Source organism: Haemorhous mexicanus, chromosome W (genome assembly GCF_027477595.1).
Source record: "Haemorhous mexicanus isolate bHaeMex1 chromosome W, bHaeMex1.pri, whole genome shotgun sequence".
Classification (NCBI taxonomy): domain Eukaryota; kingdom Metazoa; phylum Chordata; class Aves; order Passeriformes; family Fringillidae; genus Haemorhous; species Haemorhous mexicanus.
Window position 1 is genome coordinate 305,187 of NC_082380.1, and position 21,471 is coordinate 326,657.

The 21,471-nt window shown below is 43.4% G+C and overlaps 1 protein-coding gene across 3 annotated transcripts in view; it reads right to left on the reverse strand.

Moving 5' to 3' along the window:
* The window catches only part of LOC132341401 (ubiquitin-conjugating enzyme E2 R2-like), a 125,768-nt gene extending 106,522 nt beyond the window's left edge, over positions 1-19,246 (reverse strand). For 2 of the 3 annotated variants that reach the window (XM_059872955.1, XM_059872953.1), the window contains exons 1-2: positions 18,920-19,246; positions 14,417-14,521 (exon numbers count right to left, since the gene is read on the reverse strand). In XM_059872955.1, the coding sequence (XP_059728938.1) occupies positions 14,417-14,521; positions 18,920-19,231 (417 nt within the window). In that variant the 5' untranslated portion in view covers positions 19,232-19,246. The remainder of the gene's footprint in view (positions 1-14,416; positions 14,522-18,919) is intronic. The other variant, XM_059872954.1, reaches the window with a different exon arrangement.
* Positions 19,247-21,471: the final 2,225 nt, after the last annotated feature.

Genomic DNA, 21,471 nt, shown 5'->3' on the forward strand with positions numbered 1-21,471 from the left:
CTATCTCTCAGGCTCTCCCCTAGCATCACCAGCAAGCCTACTTTTGTTTTAATAGCAGAAATTAGCTATTTTAGAAGTGTCAGTAAAGAGTAGGCAGGTCAAAAATACTTCACTGTTCTCTTGAAAATAGGTGAAAGTCACCCACATGCTCAGCAAAGCTGATAACTGCAGAGGGAAAGATGAAGGAGAACAAGGCTGAGACACCAGGAACTCTAATCAGGTCATGTGTTGACCTTATGTCAGCCCTCAGTCACAGCCCAAAGTACAGCTGGTTCAGTATAGGAAGAGGGAGACACCCAAGATGGGCTTGGATTCCCAGAGACCCCAAGACAAATGAAGAGGCCTGGTAGTATCACAATGACAGGTATTTTGTGGCCAAACATACTAGAGTCTTCCTCCATGCCTCGGCCATTGCACAGACCTGACCCCACAGTATGCACTGTTAGCTACTTGGACACCAGGCAAGATCAAGTATGGTGTACTGTCGAAAGATTACTGAAGATATGCCCATGAGGCATGGGAACAGGCAATGCCATGCTTTGGGATGGTTACTCACTACCCCTACCTCGACCTGATCTGATCTACCACTTAGCAATATCACCTACAACTTCAAGCAGGAAACTCCCTGGCTGAAGTAAGCAGCACATACCTACAGCAACCAGCCTAGATGTGATCTCATGGACATTATCATTAAGCAGTATGGGTTTTCACAGCTTTTGTCAATTGGCAGCATGTTATTTAATTGCCTTTAGCAGGCAAAATATGGTCCCTGGTTGAAGAGCCCAAGCATAAGCATATAATTCACACCAGAGACATGGCTGGTGTTTCGCTCCTAATGATTCTGCTCCTAATCCTCGGGGGGTCAAAACAAAGTTCAGTACTAACAAATTTTTGAGAATAATCCAGCCAGTTCCAAAGTGTAAAAGCCCAAATGTTCATAGCCTCCATAAAGTCTAGCCCACTTACCCAGCTTCCCCCAGTAGGGCCACTTGCTGCATTTCAGGCCAAAGGCAGCCAAGCTTCTTCCACACAAAGTTAAATCTCACAGAAAGAAGAAAGCGTGTTAGCCAAGTTTCAAAGCACATAAGGCTTCAGGTTTCTGGTATGCATTGAGAAATGGAAATAATTTCATATGTTGGTCTTAGAACTCTTATTTTCATATGCTCCAATGGAGATCACACAGTAACATAAAATGGCTAGTTTCATTTAGAAGTTCACTGGTGTCCTGGTTCTGCCTAGGACAGGGTTAATTTTTGCAGCAACCAGGAGGGGCACAACCCTGAACCTGGGGTTATTAGATACCATCATGTATGGCGGGGGGGGGGGAACAACGCAAAGTGGGGTTGAAATATATATTATAAAGTAATTCATGCTTAAGGGGAGAATGTGTAAAATAAAAATTGTAAAAGGAATCTAACATCCAACGAGCCTCTGACCATGAGCAACCTGGAGACAGATTACCACACTGGAATTATGAAACTCCTGGTGGCAGCAGGAGAACAATGCCTTGTTTACTAATAAAAGAACTTGGCTGGCATGGAGATGGGCTTCCTCTGGAGCCATCAGGGAACACCCAAGGGCGATCATCACTTGATAGATATCATCAAGATAACCGAAGTCACCAAGAAACATACATCTGAATACAAGACTTCCCTTGACATGATCAGCGCCTGCCACTACTCAGGAAACAGCAATTGTCCAGCCCTGCACAGTGAAAGAAACCTTCATACATATGCGGGGTTGCAAAAGAAATCGGGGCACCTCTGCCTCAGGCAGAAAAAACGGTATAAAAACAGCCCCGCTGGAAACGGCATTCGTGAACAGAGGGATATCTGATGCGATAGAGGTCGGATCTATGTTCACCCAGCGCCGATCCCAGGCTTGACACTGTCTCTTTGGCTGTGGTTTTTGAGGACCGTATTTTGGTCATGAAAATAAAATCTTTCACATTTATTAATTTGGATTTCTGGCTGATCATTTAAAACAAGTGATATTCTTTCCTGTTTTGCCAGGATGTACAGTCAAGTTGCACTGAGTTCCAAGTGGTAAGCAATTGCGTGTAAATTACTTGCCTGTCTTGTACACACTTGTTATGGTTCACTTTCTTATTTCATTGCTGTTTCTAATAAATTGTTAGTATCTCAATCCACCATCTTTACCCTCTCGTGTCTCCAGTTCTCCTCCCCCATCCTGCCTCGGGGGAGGGGGAAAGTGAGTGAGCCATTTGTGGTCTGGGGAATTTCAATAGTGTTGGGGTTTAAGATTCTTTTGTTTCTTTCTTGCAAAGAATTTTTCCCCATATGTGTTGCTAGGAGACAATAACGACGGGATATTTAAGAGAGACAAAAGAACAATAACAAAAATAAAAGAAGCGGGCACAGGCTGGGGGAGGGGTCCAGCTGACTACTCCCTCTTTTTACCTGGGGGTTTCTCTGGGAAGGGTAGAGATACTGCGAGAATTGGGCTGGAAAAAGAAGGGACTGAGGCAACTGCAAGCCCTTGCGCTCTCAGCACTCAGAGAAGGAGGCTGTAGTCACTGTGGGAAGAATTCACCACCACTGCAGGGTTCTGTCTTCTGCTGCCTTTTCCTACCATGAGTGGAGCTCCGCTCATAAGATCGGCCATTGCACTGGGACCTTATTAACACCCTACCTCACCAAACAAAGGACCCTTCACCATCTGCTCTGGTGCCTAAAGGGAAAACCCCGGGTTCCTGACCCCTTTCCCCTCCCAGGGAGCCTTTCCCTTGCTCTGCTTGGGAGTCGGGCTGCCCCTGCCCCGCCCCTGCTGTTTTTTGCCACTGCTCCAAAGTTTCTTTGCTACACTGTAACGCGCACCTCCTGCCCTGACGGGATGCCCCATGGTTTCAGCTACAGCTACCAAGTTTCTGATACATTTCACCTATCACTCCGGGACTTTGCTTATCTCTGCCTTCCAAGCTTGCTACTCCGAGGTTCCTGCTACAGCTCTTTTTGCTATCCAGAGGGGGCACAAGGATTGGCTCTCCCTGTGAGTTCATAAAGGAAGCCTTTTCTCCATCCATTTCTGCCGGCCACGTCCGCCATTACTGCGTGGAGGGAGACAGCCAAAACCCATACCACAGCACCTCCTTCAGCCGTGGGGGAATCATCACACGTGCCCTTCCTGACTGGGAGCCAACAGCACCCTGGCCAGCTGTGACCATAACTATACCAAAGGGGAAAGTGACAGCTGAGAGAAAGCTGCTACTGGGTTTCTAGTTTTGTGTGTTGTCGCTGCCACTGTTGATGTTTGTTTGCCTTGTTATATATACTAGTAAATACTGTTATTCCTTTTCCCATGTTTTTGTCTGAAAGCCCCTTGATTTCAAAAATTATAACAATTCGGAGGGAAGTAGGTTATATTTTCCATTCCAAGGGAGGCTCCTGCCTTCCTTAGTAGACACCTGTCTTTCAAACCAAGACAAGTGGGAACACTAAATTGGGGAATACCATTCCTAAACCTTGACAGCCTTATTTGGCACCCAGTGTGGGGCACAAAGGGTTGAGATAACAATCTGCTGAGAGCAGGTTGGAAACAAATTTGATCTAAGAATTTGTAATAGGTATGAAGCCACTGGTTATAATGTTGCTTCCTCTGTGTCCTGGTTTAGGGCAAATTTGAGAGAGAATACCCAAAGGGGGGCCCCTCCAGAAAGCAAACCCACACGGCCCCTCCCCGCAACCGGTTCGGGAAGGATTCCTCGGAGAGAAGTGGAAAGAACCTGTTTATTTAACAGGCACAGCACCCCCCAGCACACAAAATGAACAATACCAGATGACACCACTCTTTCACTGCTCTGAAAAAGATGACAAATTCAGAAAGTCTCTCTTGGGGGTGGTCGCTCTGTTATCAGTCCCTCCGGCACTGGGGCAGCTGCTGCAGCCACAGGGTGCAAACTCTCAGTGTTTCCCAGGTCCCAGTCCGGAGCAGGTTCGAGTAGGTCCAAACAGGAAAGGAGAAACAGTCCAGGAAGAAATTTGGACTGTTTAGCTAAACTAACTAATGAGAAGAAGCAAAAAGCAAGAGCAAGCAGAAGCAAAGCAGAAGCAAGAGCAAAGCGAAAAGCAGGGCAAAAAGCAAAAGCAGCACTATGTACTGTACTGTCTGTATGTCCCGCTGGCCGTGGGGGAGCAGCTGATAAGAAGCCAAAATAAAACATTCACTCTTCAGAGCCAGTCTTGAAGGCACAGAACATAATATCCAGCATAAACAGCACACACAAATGGGGATACAAGCATCCGAACATCACCCTAGGGCACTGTTCACATGGTTGTGGTACCTAACCCTGTATATAATCCCATATATGCACTATGTACTCCTCATGATGCTTTTCAGAGCAGGGAGAGGGATCAGGATTGCTTTGTTGCTGTACTGTTGATGCCTTGTGAAGGCTGACCTAGAACAGACTAGACAGAGCTAAAAAGTAAAGTAGGTATTTATTAAGAGGTCTCAAATAGATCCACGCTGGGCAGCACAACCCAAAATGGCCCAAAAATGGACGACAGGTCATAGGGTTTCACACTTGTTATGAATACATATTATGTTGTTGGCTTTTTGCAAATATTAGAATGAATGTTATATGTATAATGTTAAAATAACTTTGCTTTTATTTCTGCTATTAACAAAAACTTAGACATAATAGTAGTGGTAGCTGATAGCTATGAGTGAACTGTCTGTTTGGTCAGGATAACATCCAGTGAACATGTAATGAGGACCCTGCTATTGATATGCCAACTATCAGCACTCATCGTCTGAAGAAAGTATGTACCAAGGCCCAAACTGAAAGTGATAAGGAGGAGCCAAAACCACAGCCAAGAAACAGTCATGCTCTAAAAAGGCAGACCCAAGGAGGGGCCATGTAAAATAGTTCCTGGAATATGTAAACTAGTTTATGGATATGCATAAGGGTCTGTGAATATGCAACAGGCTGATGTAATGGAAAAGGTATTTAAGGGGTATCCCTGAAGGTGACTGTGTGCTCTTGGCTGAGTGCCAAGACACGCCTGGCCATAATCTTTGCTTTACTGTCTGTCTCCTATTGTCTTTTATTAAACTGTTTAAATTTTCACAGGAGAGTGAACATGTTTTTCACACACTTTTATAAGTTTTGGTCCATTACATATTGGAGCTAATTGTCCAATTACAGCTTTAGCCCATGAAGTCCCATCCTTCTTGTTTTCTCTCTTCGGTACACTGTTGTTTATGCTCTTGGACCTGAGATCTGGATCAGCTGTCCTTGGGTCCCCAGATAGAGAAGGAATTGTTTTGTCTACCTATTCTGTGGAGAGGGCTTACTATCCCCTAATATGAAGCCTAGACTTACACACTAAAGCAGAATAAAATCTGAAATATAAAAGCTAAAACCTGAGGCATCACTGTGGGATATCAGTTTAGGACATACATCAAGGGCAATGAGGATAATTTTGGGATATATATTTAGTGTTGCTCACCTGCCCCAGCTTTGGGTGCTACCTATGGGAATTCATTAATAATGGTACCCAGTCTATAGGGATACAGGGGAGGATGATTTCCCCCAGTTTTTACCCCCTTTTCTCCTTCAGGTTTGTTACAACAGATTTGAGATATTTTAATTTCTTTTGGATGTTAAGGAAAGCATGTTCTTATTGCTATGTCTACTCAGTACCAGTGATGCCTTAAGATTTTAGCCTTTATATTTTTCAAATCCTGTGCTGCATTAGTGCATAACTCTAAAGTCAATATAAAGTGTTAGTTAACTGTCTTCACATTTCGGTGAGACAAAACAATCCCTTTAGGCCTGAGATCCAAGGAAATCCTACTGCCTTAGGCCCCAGAAAGTACAAAAAAAAAGTGAATTCTGGGGAAGCAAACTGGGGGAATATTACTTCATTACCTGAAGCAGTAATTGAAGGATTAACCCCTGATATGTAAATGGACCAAAATTATATCTGTCTGAAAAACTCGTGACTGTCGTCCATCTTGGGTGTAGTGCCTCTCAGTGGTTTGACTGCCCAAGGCGTACCTTCTGAAGGCCTTTAATAAATACCTACTCTTATTCTCTTAATCTTGTCTAGCCTCTGTTCTAGGTAGGTTCTTTACCCAGCAGACATGAGACTCTGTGTCTTCAGGGAGCCACTCCAAGGCATCACCAACCACACCATATTTAGAGTGATGAAAGAGAATTTTAGGAAGGCCATTCAGATATCTTTGCCAAGGACGGGAAAGTAATGAATGGCATGGAATGTGGCAGAGAACAGGCCACTATTCGGAGGACTTTTCCAATGGTTTCAAAGGTCATCTCTGAAGAACCAGAGAACCCAGTTAGACTGGAAGAATATCTGAAAGGAAAATGCTGTGGGCAGTTCCAGAGAGGCAAAAATTACTTCATTTTGCTGGGCTCTGCCTGCTATTTACCAGACACTGCTCATTACTAGACAGCACCCTCAGGGGGAGGAGGAGAAAAGCAGAGCAACTGGCACTGTGGCCACTCAAACTGCAGCTGAACCAGAGGAACAACCCATGCTGGTAGCAGTCACCCCTATACAGAAGAAAAAATCCAAGACCAAATCAGGTCACTTAGTGAAGGATGAAGAGGAAGTGGGGTCCTCACAACAAGAGTAAAAGGCATGGGCAGAGATAGTAATTTGATCCCTATCCCTCGGTGAGCTGTGAGATATGATTTCAGCCACCAGTAGGGTGAGCCCACAGTGACCTGACTGTTCCAATGCCCAGGATATGGAATTAGATGGTAGTGAAGCCATGCAGCTGGGATCCCTGTCCTGGGATGTGGGTATTGACCAGGGGATTGGGAAAAAGACAGAAACTCTCAGCCTCTGGAGATGACTCCTGTCAAGCATGAGGGAAAGGTATCTTTTCATGGATGATCTATCAGTGCACTGAGATAAGTGGAACACCATGGAGCAAGGTATCCAGTACCTGAGAGAATTAGCTGCACTGGAGGTACTCTATAAGGATTCAAGTAACAAGCAGTCCCCTATCGATCCAGATGAAGCCTAGGGCACGCAACCCATGTGGCAGAAGTTCCTATGGAGCACGCCATCGTCGTACACCAACTCATTGGCGGTGATGTCATGGAAAGAAGGAGAACAAAGAGTGGATCATTTGGTTGCTCAACTGGTAATATGAGGAAAGTCTCTCTTCCTCCCTGTGGGCCTGCATCTCAGCCACAGAAAGACTGTCCAAGGACCTCCAGCAATTTAAAGAGGAAATGTCCTGTGCCCTGCCAGTACAGGCCAGAGTCTCTGCTATTAAGAGCAAGCATGCCCCTGCTCAAGAGAGAGAGGGAACACACCATGAGGTAGGTAACCTGTGCTTTTACCTGCATGACCATGGAGAGGACATGAGGAAGTAGGATGGAAAACCCACCTCTGCCCTAGGAGCCATGGGTATGTGAGTTGAGAGGAAGTCAACAAACACCATGGGAAATTCTTCAAGGATAAATGCTGCTCCAGTTTCCACTGGGCACGTCCTCAGGCAGAATGGAAGGTGCTGATGTTACTTCAAATACTCTTGAAGGGACCTGCAGTTCATCATATTTACAACAAGTGAGCAACAAGTACCATGACCAAAACTAGAGGGGCCAGCCAGGTGTAGGAAAGGGACAGTCGGATCTATGAGACTGTGTGGATCTGATGGCCTGGCACATCAGACCCACAGGAGTATGAGGCTTTCGTTTACACCAGTGCACAATGTACCCTGATGCCATCAAGATATAGTGGGACAAAATCCATCTCTATTTCTGGAGTGTCAGGGAGATCCCAACAGCTGACTGTACTGGAAGCTGAACTGAGCCTGCCTGAGAATGAATGGCAAAAACACCTGTCCTGGTTTAGGGAAAATTTGGGAGGAAACTTCCAAAGGGGTCCCTCTAGAAAGCAGATTCGAGTGGCCCCTCCCCCTAACTGGTTCGGGAAAATATTTCCTTGGAGAAAAGTGGAAAAAACCTGTTTATTTAACAATCAAAGTATTCCCAAGCATGAAAAATAAATAATAATAAACAATAAAACTTCTCACTGTTCTGAAGAGATGGCAAATTCAGAAAGTCCTTTTTGTGGGGTGTAGCTCAGCTCACTTAGTCTCTTATCAGTCCCTCCAGTGGTGGAAAATGCCACGTCCTGGCCCCTGGTGGGCCACAGGTGCCAACTCTCTGTGTCTTTCTGGGTTTTCAGTCCAGAGCAGGGCCAATCAGTTCCAAGAAAAAGGAAAGGCACAGTCTGGGAAATTTCTCTGACTAAGCTAGCTAAAAAAACTAACTAAAAGCAAAGGTGAGCTCTCTCCCACTGTCCGGGCTGCAGACAACACAGTCTGTGGGTAGGAGGAAAACTCAAGCTCTTATCTCTATGTTTTTGAATACAGCCACCTCAGACATTCTACCACCTCTCCTTCTCCCCTCCTTCACTCTCAGATCTAGTTTTAAAGGTGTTCTGGGTTGACTGTATGATGCTTTTATCCCCAATCGTCTGCTCTGTTTATGCTGAATAATAAGTTTTGCACCTTTAAGACTTGTTCCAGAGAGTGAAGGAGGAAGAGAAGAAGCTGCAGTTTGTTTCCAGACACTGCACTCACTTCTCCACATTCCTGCTACTGGACTGTTGTGGTCTGCCAATGGACAGACAGAGGGACAGAGGTCTCCTTTGTTTTAGTTAATTTTAGCTAGCTGTTCCAAATTGCAAAGCAAGATGTATTCTATTACCATCTGTATGGCAGCTGTCTTTTGTCAAGTGGGCAGTTTTCCTTATCTCTCTCTCTGAGTGATCACAATCACTCCTCCCTCAGGAGGGGCTATCTGCTGATAACAGGTTATTGAATGTCACTCCATGACTGATAAGAACTACAGCATCCCATTGTGAGATGCTCTGCCCAGAGGGAGGAGCCAAGCATTGCTATCCAGATATACTCCAGAGGTTCTGAAACACCAGCACAGCGTTTCTCCACTGGATTTCCCAGAGGAACAGCAGCTGCCTCTTCTTCCACTGGATCTTCAGAGGAAGAATACACCCTTTCCTACAGGACCCCTTGCTCCAACAGAACCACACCTGACACTTCAGGAGGACTGCAGCCACATTTCCATTTGGACTGCTACCAACACCCTGACCAACAGGGTGTCAGGTTGAGTTCTGACTCTGTGTTGTTCTAGTGTACTGCATTGTTTATTTTATATTTTTATTTTTCTTCCCTATTAAAGAACTGTTATTTCCTGCTCTCATATTTTTTTTGCCTGAGAGCCCCTTAATTTAAAATTTATAGCAATTCAGAGGGGTGGGGAGGGTTTACATTCTCCATTTTAGGGGAGGCTCCTGCCTTCCTTAGCAGACTCCTGTCTTTCCAAACCAAGACACTAGCTGAGGCAAAGAAGTTCCCTGCACTGTTGGTTTTTTTCCCTTTTCTTTGGACCTGTTTAAACCTGCTCTGGACTGAACACCCAGAAGAGCACAAGCAGCTCGCACCTGTGGCCCACCGGGCCAGGCCTGGGCCACGGCATTTCCAGCACTGGAGGGACTGATAAGAGACTGAGTGAGCCAAGCTGCAACCCAGGGAGGGGACTTTTCTGAGTTTGTCATCTCTTTTGGAGTAGCAAGAGGTTTTATTGTTTAATAAACAGGTTTTTTTCCACTTTTCTCCAAGGAGGTATTTTCTCCTGAACCAGTTGGGGGGAGGGGCCAATAGAATTTGCTTTTCTAGAGGAACCCCTTTCGGGGTTCTTTCCCATATTTGTCCTGAACCAGGACAAAAACTTATTTCTGTGCTAAATAGATGAATGGGGATACAATTCAGCATCATAAAGTCACCCCAGGAAAACACCCCATCCTTGGCATAGATTACATCAGGAGAGGGTATTTTAAGGGCCTAAAAGGGCATTGTTGGGCTTTTGGGATAGCTGCAGTGAAGACAAGCAGAAATTAGGCAGCTGGATACCTTGCCTGAACTCTCAGAGGATCAAAGAACAGGTAGTGATCACTTGTAATACATTGATGACATCATCATATGGGGCAACACAGCAGATGTTTTTGAGAAAGGGGAGAAGATAATCCATACTCTTCTGAAGGCCAGTTTTGCCATAAAGCAAAGTTTGGTCAAGGGATCTGCCCAGGAAATTCAGTTTTTAGGAGTAAAATAGCAAGATGGAAGAGTACAATGGACTGGTAAAAACCATATTGAAAGCAATAGGTGGTGGGACCTTCAAACACTGGGATCTACATTTAGCGAAGGCCACCTGGTTAATTAACACAAGACGGTCTATCAATCAAGCTGGCCCTGCCCAATCAAAACATCCATGTGCCTATGAGGAATGTATTAGGGAAGAGTTTGGATTAGTCCTGCCTCAAGGAAAGGCAAACCCATTCATGGGATTGTTTTTGCTCAAGGACTCGAGTTCACTTGTGGGTAATGCAGAGGGATGGGGAAACACAATGTGTACCTCAATGGGATTTGATTTTTGGGTGAGAACAGCCTGTTATGTTGAATTGTATAATATTGGTTGCTGAATGACACTGCCACTGTATGTCATAACTCGAATGGACTGCTCCAGATACACAAGTTGTGAGCTCCTGATGCAGCAACCAGCTGATAGCACACCAGCCCTCCTTCCCTGCAAGACATCTAGGACAGACAGAACCCACATTCTTGGACTAAATGAACTGAACAGACATCTTGGAAGGACAGCCATTGTCTAAGGGAATGATACCCATGCTTGTGTGTGTATATATACATATAGAAATATATATAATTTGGAAGTTGCAGGATCTGGACATGACATAGATGATATAGAATAAGGGGCAGATAATGTCCTAGTTCCAGCCAGGACAAGGTTAATTTTTGCAGCAGCCAGGAGGGGCATAGCCAGACCCTGAGGTTATTAGATACCACCTCACACCATGAATGGGAGGGATGGAGGGCAGTGGCATTTTTCTCTCTATTAGTATTGCTGTTGTTACTGTTAATTTTCTTATTATATTGCTGTTTCTAGTAAATTGTTCACTTCACAACCTGTGATCTTTTTGTGCCTCCAATTCTCCTCTCCATCCTACCACAGGAGGAGGGAGCAAGCAGCACATGGTCTGAGATGTTTCAGTGGGAATGAGAAATTGGGGAATACCATTCCTAAATGACAAGAACTGGTCTTTCAAAAAAGTGACAAATAATTCTCTACAGAGGACTTGTTAACACAACTAGTTGCCGCAAGAGACAGCCATTTGACACTTACTGTTCAAATTCAATAGATGATGGTAATGTTTTTTTCTGTTGTATAAATCTAAGTTTTTAACAACAGTTGAGCTTCAATGCCTTTTCTGCTTAGCATTTTGAATAACTTATGGTCACAAAAATCCCAAACAAACCACATGAGAGATAAGGCAGAGATCTCACTGAAGCAGCTATATCATTAAGAACTGACAAAGCCTTCATCAAACATTTGTGTATGGCCATTTTGTTACCACATTAATGACAAATTAGAAGGGATTTAGATAATGGATTTAGATAATAGCTACAAGACACTGGAAAAGGTATAAAAGAAGCCTTAACCTATCAAGCTTAACACATCACTGAAAGGCATTCAGCTATGGTGGCGCAAGTATTGGCAGAGTTAATATTCTGCAAGAGAAGTAATTGGGAGGACAGAGATGAAAATCAGTTTTCGTCAATATATTCTAACATGCCCATTCTTTTTATAAAGGTGAGTGCTTTCACAGATAGTTATTCTAGCCAAGATCAGCAAACATTTGCACACCAGTGTAGCTTATACCCATGAATTAAAGGGTTACACAAGCAGACTTTATGCAAGACCAAATGCATATTTACAGAATGCATTTTAAGTCAAAGCTGCTCCATTGCATGGCTTTTGTTTTGACAAGGCCAAAGAGGGTGCTGCAAAAGAGAATATTATTCACAGCCTTTGCCTAGGTCTGACAGCAAAAGATTTCTAGCTGTAGAGATGCCTAAAGATTAATTTAAAACCAAGCATTTTTGCACAATGTCTATCACACGAGAATTGACCCAAGTGGCACAATTGACTAAACATTGGTCCTTACACTGCTCCAATACTCTGGCAAAGAGTTTTGCATCTTAACACTTCCAAATATTTTGCTACAATGAATATGAAAACATATGCCATAAATACTTTAACTATTATACATATCTTAACTTGGGGAAGAGTCACATAGCTATTGCAAACATGTCCCTACTGCTATCAACTTAAGTTTCCTCTCCCAAACAAAAACCCTTTACCCAAATTTTTCAATTACTTGTATCATCTAAAGAAAACAAAACAGCCTAATGGAAATTCATCATGCCATATTTTAGTACTAAAACCTTAAGAAGACACAGTCTGCTTGCCAGGCAGTCTTCTCTGGGATTACCAAATAATACAGTATCTGAAAGTGTCACCCACTTAAGACAGCCCTTTGACATTCCCCTTGTTTTCCATGTGATGGCCTCACTTAAAAAATCCCAAACATCCAGAAAGTCTGAAAGTCACATTTCTTCAAGTCAAGCAAGATTCAAAAATATCATACATGTATCCTAATTTGGTAGCTTTATCATTTTTCTCCTATTTGTAGGACACTTAGGGCAGATATTTATGCATTTAAAATACTTCAGAAAATGTGCAGCTAGGCAATCAATTTGGCTCATCTTGGCTACTAGTGCTTCAGGTGAAGGTACACAGTGCCAAATTACTATTAAACTGATCTGATGAGATGAGACATTCAGTCACTACCACAGCAGCTTAGTAATTGCAATTCTTCTAACTCAAAATGCTGGATAAAACACTAAAGTTTTAAAAAATGAAGTAGCACTCTGGAGATAGGAAGCTAATTTTGTGTACGTGCATGTATATGCACACATCTGATGACACACAGCCCAAATTATAAGAGGACATGCTATATTATGAGTCACATGACCTCTAGTCCAGCCACACTGCAGTTCATCTGTAACTGTTATGTTTCCAACTAACTCAGATACACTTCAGTTCAAGATAATATCTCAGCTCTTGAGCCTATACTACACATTACTATGACTATCTGATGATGGCCATAAACTACACAGACAAGCTGGATGTCAAAGAACAGAATAAAGTTCTGCAAGCATTTTTTTCTGGCATTTCCTACCCTCTAGATATAAAATTAGCATCATGGATCACAACTAAAGTGTTATTAAAAAGAAAACAGTGTGACTATATCACTATGTAAAATAACAGGCAGTGTAAACATGACTTCAGAAACAGCAAGGTAAAAACATGGTTGAGCTTTTGAGAAGTTAGAGATGTGGTCCCACACTCAGACACTGGTAGAACATAACTGCAATAGCAGAGATCTTAAAGATATACCAGGCAAACAAAATATTAAGAACACCCTTCTAACACTACAGAGTCAAAAGCTTCCATTAATTTCCATAATATAAACCAGATCTAAAGCTATGCACATGCTTTTAGTTATTATCTCTTGCACAGACTTGCAAGAAATCTCAAGAGGCACAATTCTTCACATTGCTATCCATGAAAAAGTCATGTTTTATTTTACCTTATTCAAGGATCACTCTGTGCAGACTCATGGAAATAGAGCCAAAAAATGAATTATGCAAACTGACAGTGCTCAATCTTTCCAAATGGAAAGCTTTCTATTTTTATCCTCATGGCAGAGGCAGAGTCTTCTCTTGCCATACAACAGGACCTAAGTGTACACAATCTTCTATTCTCAGGCAGTATTAGAAGTGGAAACCATTCTCTGTGCTTCTTAGCATATGCAATATCCCTACTTGGATCAGAGGAGTCCTAGGGGAAGGGCTGGAAGCTGGTTACCATCATTATCTTGCCTGTTGCCTCCTGAAGCCAGGCAGATGTCCAAAAGAGTCTACAGTCTGGGAGGTTCTGTGGGTCCCACAGACCCAACCATCCAAAAACCTACATGCAACAGCAGAGTGAGGGTCAGTCAGGTATTCCCCAGGCCCAAGAGTTAGAGTGTGGTGGTGTTCACAGGGGTCCCAGGATGAGGGAAGAGACGAGGATCTGACTCCATGTTTCAGAAGGCTTGATTTATTATTTTATGATAATATATTATATTAAAACTATACTAAAAGAATAGAAGAAAGGATTTCATCAGAAGGCTAGCAAAGAAAAGGAAAGCAGAGAATGGAATCAATAACAAAAGCTTGTAACTCTCAGAGAGTCTGAGCCAGCTGACTGTGATTGGCCATTAATTAGAAACAACCAACATGGACCAATCAAGGATGCACCTGTTGCATTCCACAGCAGCAGATAATTATTGTTTACATTTTGTTCCTGAGGCCTCAGCTTCTCAGGAAAAAAAATCCTAAGGAAAGAATTTTTCATAAAACATGTCAGTGACATTAGAGATCATAAAGTATGCTTATGATCCATGAACCAACATCAGATGTTTCTTACCTTCCTGCCTACAGACAGCTTCATATGTCTTTCACTTTGGAGATAGCCAACAATAGGTGATCCTATCCTACAGATAGGTTGGTTGCTTACTAACATCAACAATACCTAAAGAAAACAAAAATAGAAGCTTAATTACACTGAGAGAGAAGCTTTGTAGCACTTTGCAATGCAGAGGCCTGCAAAAGGCAGCTTTTATGCTCAGAGTACCACACATTTGTTCTTTGGCACCAAAAAATATTTTTGTGGAGTTGTGTTCTACTAGTTACAACTTCTATTTGCTTAATTTTAAGCTCTCTAGAAAGCCTCTTATAAGACCAAAACTTTTAAGCATGGTGCTCATACTTGCCATCATTTATCTGTAAGTTCCATATCAATTCACTGCTCTGAAAAAAAATTATTCTCACATATTGCAAGTTGCTTTGAAATCAAAACAAATCACCTGGAAGAAACTGAGATCCAACAATACAGAAATCTAAGTAGCACACAGTTAACAAGTTACAAAAAGCAGGGAAAGCAATGCTTTAACAAGTATTTAGGCCCCCAATTACTTGAAAAAACTAAGCTAATGCTTAGGTTCCTCCCTCCCCCATTTATATATTTCAAGATTTGCTCCTTCATATAGCAAAAATACCTTATGAAATAAATTGTCCTAAGAACTACCAAACTCTAACAGTGCAGTTCATTCTTCTTATTTCCTTGACACAGCAAATTTGGTCAAACTGTGCTTCTGGGCAGCACTACACATCTAATAATGAAGTTTCTATTCATATAATTTCTCACTTGCACCTTCTCTGAAATATTGGCTTCCAGCACAAGAATGGGAGGTCACCAGTGTATGAAATAACTGAACTCTTTCCTTGAGGGTGGTGATCTGGAACCTGAGCAAAGGGTTGCCCAAAACATTATTCCCAGTCATAATGAATAGCTACATAAAGTGACTAGATAAGGCAAAGATTAACAGGGATAAGGACAGCCATTCAGAAACATCTGGGCTTGTGACAACCTTCACTGCAGATGTACACTTTTAGCTGATTGCATGAAGGGGACTTGCAGTTCATGACTGCTCCTATCCTTCACTGATACAAGCTGTTCTCTAGTAAGTGGTTGCTTCTGAAGACTGCTGCCCTTTGCATCAAGCTAGGAGGTCCTAAACTATGAAGTACTGCAGTAAACCTGAGCATGCTATATTTATAAAATATGCTTAGATGCTGTGCTTGAATTTTTACAAGTCCCCAGCCTTTACTGCAGACAGCACTAAGATACTGATAATCTACTATTTAAACAAACATTCAGGGGGACAGGTTTTCTGCTTCAGTTTATCAAATACTGGTTACAGGATTAGCAACTGAAAGCAGAATCTGTCGATATGTTGAACCAGCCTTTAACAACAGTAGCTCCTGTCAAAAAGGTACAAAGCAAACACTTCCCTCATTTCAGTTTCTTCAGCTAGTTCAACAACCCAGAGATAAAAATCATATTTATTCAAGAAAAAACAACCTGTTAAAAGGTCCAAGTGTTTCATGAGCACAAATCAAGCATTTGTATTCCCAACCAACTAGCACCAACACCTTAAGGTCACATTAAATACAGGCTTTTCTCAAAATATTTATACTTTAGCTTAACTAAAAGCCTTTGTACTTCCCTTCCAGTTCCTACCCTCAAACCACACCTCAAGTGGAAGAAATTTCCCAAACTCTCATTGCCACAAAGTTTAAAAAAAGCTACAGACTGCATATTTCTAATCCTGCTTACCTAATCTTAGGAAACTAAAAAGACAAAACAAGATGAAGCTAAATATTTCATCAAGTCAAGAAATCTGAAAAACAAATCAGATGCTGATCTAAACTAGTGCTCGCCTTGCATATACTATGAATATATCATAGAAGTCACCCCAGAAGATGAATATCCAACTTTATTTTATTTCTAAATGATTCAGCAAGCCAAGTCTAACACATCTAAAAGTTTGCATGAAGGCCCAATACAAAGTAAGTCAACAACATCACTTCTCCGAACCACAGGACTCCTTCTCCCTAGTGACAGAACAAGGGTCTAAAAATCACTTTTCAGAATCTAAGATGAATAACCAAAGACCAAACACTACCAAAACAAAACCCACCATACGCAGCTCCTCATGGAGGGAAGGTGAGACAGAAACAACATATGAGAGACTTCAGTCATGATGATTGAAAAGAATTCCTCTCCTGTGGAGGGGTGGAGGCATCACAAGACCTTCATCTCCCACTCTCAAAATAAATATCACAGGACTGGTCAGAAGGATTTACAAAAAAGGTACAACATTTCAAGGACATAAAATACCAAAAGAGATATCACATTCATAATACTGAGGTAAGGCAACTGGCAACCTTGCCTAAAGTCTACACTTGTTAATGCACATCCCCAGATTATTTCATAGATTGTTCTAACTTCTTTCCAAGAACAATTACATACACATAGTTCCCAAGCAAAAATATTTTGATCCATTGTGATTTCTTTGGAAAAAAATGGATGAGTAATGTAAGTGCAGGAAGAGGCTGTCAAACCATTCAGATGTAAAAATGGCCCAATTATCAACCCAAAACTAGAGCAACTTCCAGAATAAACAATAATAGAGGCGAGTCTAAGAATATACCTATCACACCTACAGGAGCATGTCCACCAACTCATTACAAAAAGCAAGCCTTGAGCCAAAGCCTTCCCTTCCTTCTAAATAATGAAGCCAAACGGAACACAAATCTATTATTCCACATGATACAAGTTAATTCTGGGTTTGTGTAACAAAGCTCTTAAACCTTGATCCAGCATTGTGGTTTAAGCCCATCTGGAAATAAAGCACCATGCAGTTCCTTGCTCAAACCCCCCCCCCCCCCCCCCCCATCCCACTGTGGCGGAATGAGGAGGAGAATCAAAGTAAAACTTGTAGGTTGAGATAAGAACAGTTTAATAATTGAAAAGAAAGTCAAATACAGTAATCATGGTAAATTATGATAAGAACGATAATAAAAAAGGAAAAAATAAGTGATGCACAATACAGTTGCTTACCACCCGCTGACTGATGCCAGACACCCCCCCTTCCTGAACCCACATTGGCCATCCTTCTGAGTAATTCCCCACAGTTTATATACTGGTCATGACATTCTAAGGTATGGAATATTCCTTTGGCCAGTTTGAGTCACCTGTCCCAGCTGTGCTCCCTCCCAGTTTCTTTTGTGAACCTCCTCACTGGCAGAGCATAAGACAAGGAAAAAAAAGTCCTTGACTTAAGATAAACACAACTTTGCAAAAAACCTAACACGCTGGTGTCTTATTAACACCATTCTCATTCTGAATCCAAAAGACAGCACTGTAACAGCTACTGAGAAGAAATTAACTCCATCCCAGTTGAATCCAGGACACCCAGAGAGGCCAAGATGCATGCCAGCCAAGCAAAGAAATTATCCCAAAATTTATTTCGGTTTGACAGAAATCAAAGGGCATGAAATGAGAGACACAGGAGCCACTACTAAAACAATAACTCCTGGGAGAAGGGAGCTGAAGGGGACATTATTTTGCTAGAGACCAAGCAGACATCAAGTGGAAAGGGGTTTGCCCGATGGAACAGATCTTCTGCAGGCACTATGGCTTTTCAACTGCTTTCTTTAAGAAAAATCATGGAATTCCTCCTCCAACTGTTTTGAGAATTTAAGTTCCCCCCCTTTTCTGGGGCAGCAGTGCCAGATTTCTTGCTCACTGTATTTACAAGAGAACCACAAACGCATTTTCGGATTAACAGGAAGACTCAGAGACAAGTGCTTTTAATTTATCTACCTTCACGAATTCAGTGTTGCTGTAACCCTTTGAAGGCTGCCCTCTAGAAATTTGGAGAAGAAGAAAAGGAAACCAGAGGGGGAAAAAAAAATCATGAAAAACAGTCATGAAGTCCACGGGATTTTGAAGAAAAAAAAAAAACTCACAGCTTTTATCTTGAGTTTGTCATCCTACACAGGATGCTCCTACATGACAGAGCTATCAAGGGAAGCCCCTTTGAAATAAACACACACAGACTAGAGCCAAAAGAACAAACTCGGGGTTGAAAGGGAAGAATTTGCTCTCTGCCATGAGGTACCTGCGTTTCTTAGGGGTTAAAACTGAGAAATAACAGAACAGAGACAGCTATAACACGGCCTCCTCTTCCCAGAGGACATCCTAAGAGAAGAGGCCCTGCAGGCCCCCAGCCAGCATGCCCTGCAGATCGTCCCCGCGCCGCTGGCAGCGGGCGGGGAAGGGCAGCTCACAATGCACTATCTACGGGAGCCGAGCCCTGCTTTCCCTCCTCCCGTAGGCCCCGGCCCCCTCCCGCGGAGGGTGGAGGAGCTGACAGTGACCGCAAGCCCGTCGCGGCCCCTCCGAACCCGACAGAGGCCCAGCAGGCGGCGAGGGAAATTTTGCAGGCCCCAGCGGCAGCTCGCCGGGACATCCGCGGCAGCGGGAGGCCCGGTCCGCCGGCGGAGCGGGGAAAAGCCGTACCTTGAAGTAACCGCCCTCGTAGAGGGTGTTGGGGGGACCGAAGATCGCCACCTCCCAGTTGTAGAGGTCGGACTCGTCGACCAGGGTGATGCGGAAGCCCTCCACCGGCTCCTCCTGCAGCGACTTCAGCTCCAGCATCAGCGCTTTCTGTGAGCTGCTCATCTGCTGCTGGGCCATGGTGCGGCGCGGCCCCCGCCGCCCAGGCTGCTGCTGCCGCTGCCCCGCCGCCGTCGCGCTGCCCGACAGGCCCCCCGCCCCGCGCTGACAGCCGTCCCCGCCACCACTTCCTTTTGTGACGGCACCCACTCGCATCTGACCTCAGCGCGGCGCGCTGCGCCGCACCACGCTACGCCCCGCCGCACGGCAAGCCCCGCCCCGCCTTTACCGGCGCACTTAAAGGGGCAGCGCTCTCCACCACACCGTTTGTGGAATGCATGGGTGTGTGGTTCCTGGCGTTGCATCAGCCCTTACGGGGCAGGTCCACATGTCGTGTAAAGCGGAAGAAAAGTTGGGTGGAGAGCTATGAGTGGGATGGAGGGAGTGGTTTTCTGTGAGGGTCATGGGTGGGGCACGGCCAGTCTGTACTGCTGCACTGATAGACATTCATGGTCAAAAAAAGAGCAGCTGTTGTACAAAGGATGGGTTTTGAGGAGCGACCTTGCATAACCCATGGTCCCCTAAAAATCCTGCAGCAACCCCCAAGCAGCAGTGTATCAGGAAAATTAATCCATAAACATCAGAGGTTTAAGTCCAAAAAGGAGACAGAGAAGTCCTGTAACTTTATTTGAATAAAGGGAGAGGCCATGGGGCATTTCCCCTGGGGTCTCTCAAAATTTTTAGGGGACACAGCCTCCTTTTTATCCTAATTTCCCAGCCACATTTCCCTCTCTCTTTCCCCATTGGCTGAGGTACTTGAGAAGTACAGACTTCCAAAAAACGCCTAAGATCCCTTCTAATGTATACCACTCCCCCCCCTTTTTCTTTGTGTCTCTGTTCTTTTTCTCTAAATCCAGAGATTTAACACAGTCTTGAGTGAGTAACAGTCTGTGTCAATTAGCGGAATTCATATGGAATTTATGTTTCCCCCCATTGCTTCTTTCACCTATCAGTATCTGGCTTTATCTACCATCAGGCCATCAGTTTGTATGTAAAGACACCTCCTCCTCATTCCTTTCAAGTAGGAGAGGAACCAGCAGTTATCTCTCTCCCACTGGTGTTGGTTTCACTTGGCTCCACGGATGTGTGAGGCTCTACAAGCAGAAAATACAGTTTCAATCTTTCCTTCCATTTCTTGATATGGTTAAGGGAGGAAAACGTTTATGGAGTTGGCAAGGTACATTGACCTGTGAATGTGAGCAAGCACCTCAGACCATGCTTGTGATCTCCTATTCCTTATTCAGCCTTTATCAAGTGATATTATTAACTATATAATTTATTGTAAAAATAAATAACTTTAATTTTTTTAAATTTATTATTCAGGAGGAGGACAAATAGCATAGCTCAACCCCAGATGGTAAGAATCTGGATTTCACTTCTGGAAATGTTAATTCACGCACCTGGCTTGGCAGCACAAAGGACCCCACAGCTGTATAAGAAATGTCTGGCATGGAAATGTAGTTGCAAGCTGCACATCTTATCTTAGCCAGGACAGGAGAAGTAATAAGGATGTAACAGCCCTGACAGAAAAGCTGATGCCTATTTCTTAATAAAGAATTATTGTGGTTCTAGCAGGATTAATTTAAATAACTAATAGGCTGTGATGAGTTCTAAACTAATTGTAATGTCCCCCAAAATGTCAGAGTTATTTGAAGGAAATCTCTGTTGTCTGTGGACTTGCAGCCAAATAAAACTGGGGGTGAATAAAAGTGAAAATCACCTAATGCCTTAATATAAATTTGTGGCATTGGATTACATGGAGTCCAGGGATGAAATGGTAAAAGACCCTGAGATGCTGCTATATAGAGAGGGATTGAGGAGTGTTTCCTTTAGAGATTGCCACCCTGGAGTGAGCTCAGATTTACAGAAAGTTGCATAATTTGCTCTCACATCCTCATCCTGGGGGCTGGAGGGCTGGTTCGCATACACTTGCATGGCTGAAATGCTGTTTGTTGGAGGAGCTCCTTAGCAGCCAGGCTGTACTGCACTGAGTGTTTTTTTCTGGCAGGAGCTCAGACCCGTATTCTTTTTATTTATGTCTTAGAATAGAATAGAATAGCATATACTAGAATAGTTCATTTGGAAGAGACCTACAACAGTCATCTAGCCCAACTGCCTGACCACTTCAGGGCTGACCAAAAGTTAAAGCATTTTGATACCCAAATGCCTCAAACACTGACAGACATGGAGCATCAACCACCTCTCTAGGAAGCCTGTTCCAATGTTTGTCCACCTTCTCTGCAAATAAATGCTTCTGAATGTCAAGTCTAAACCTCCTCTGATGCAGTTTTGAACCATTCCCACAGATCCTGCTGTATACCAGAGAGAAGAGCTCAGTACCTCCCTCTCCACTTCCCCTCCTCAGGAAGCTGCAGAGAGCCATGAGGTCATCCCTC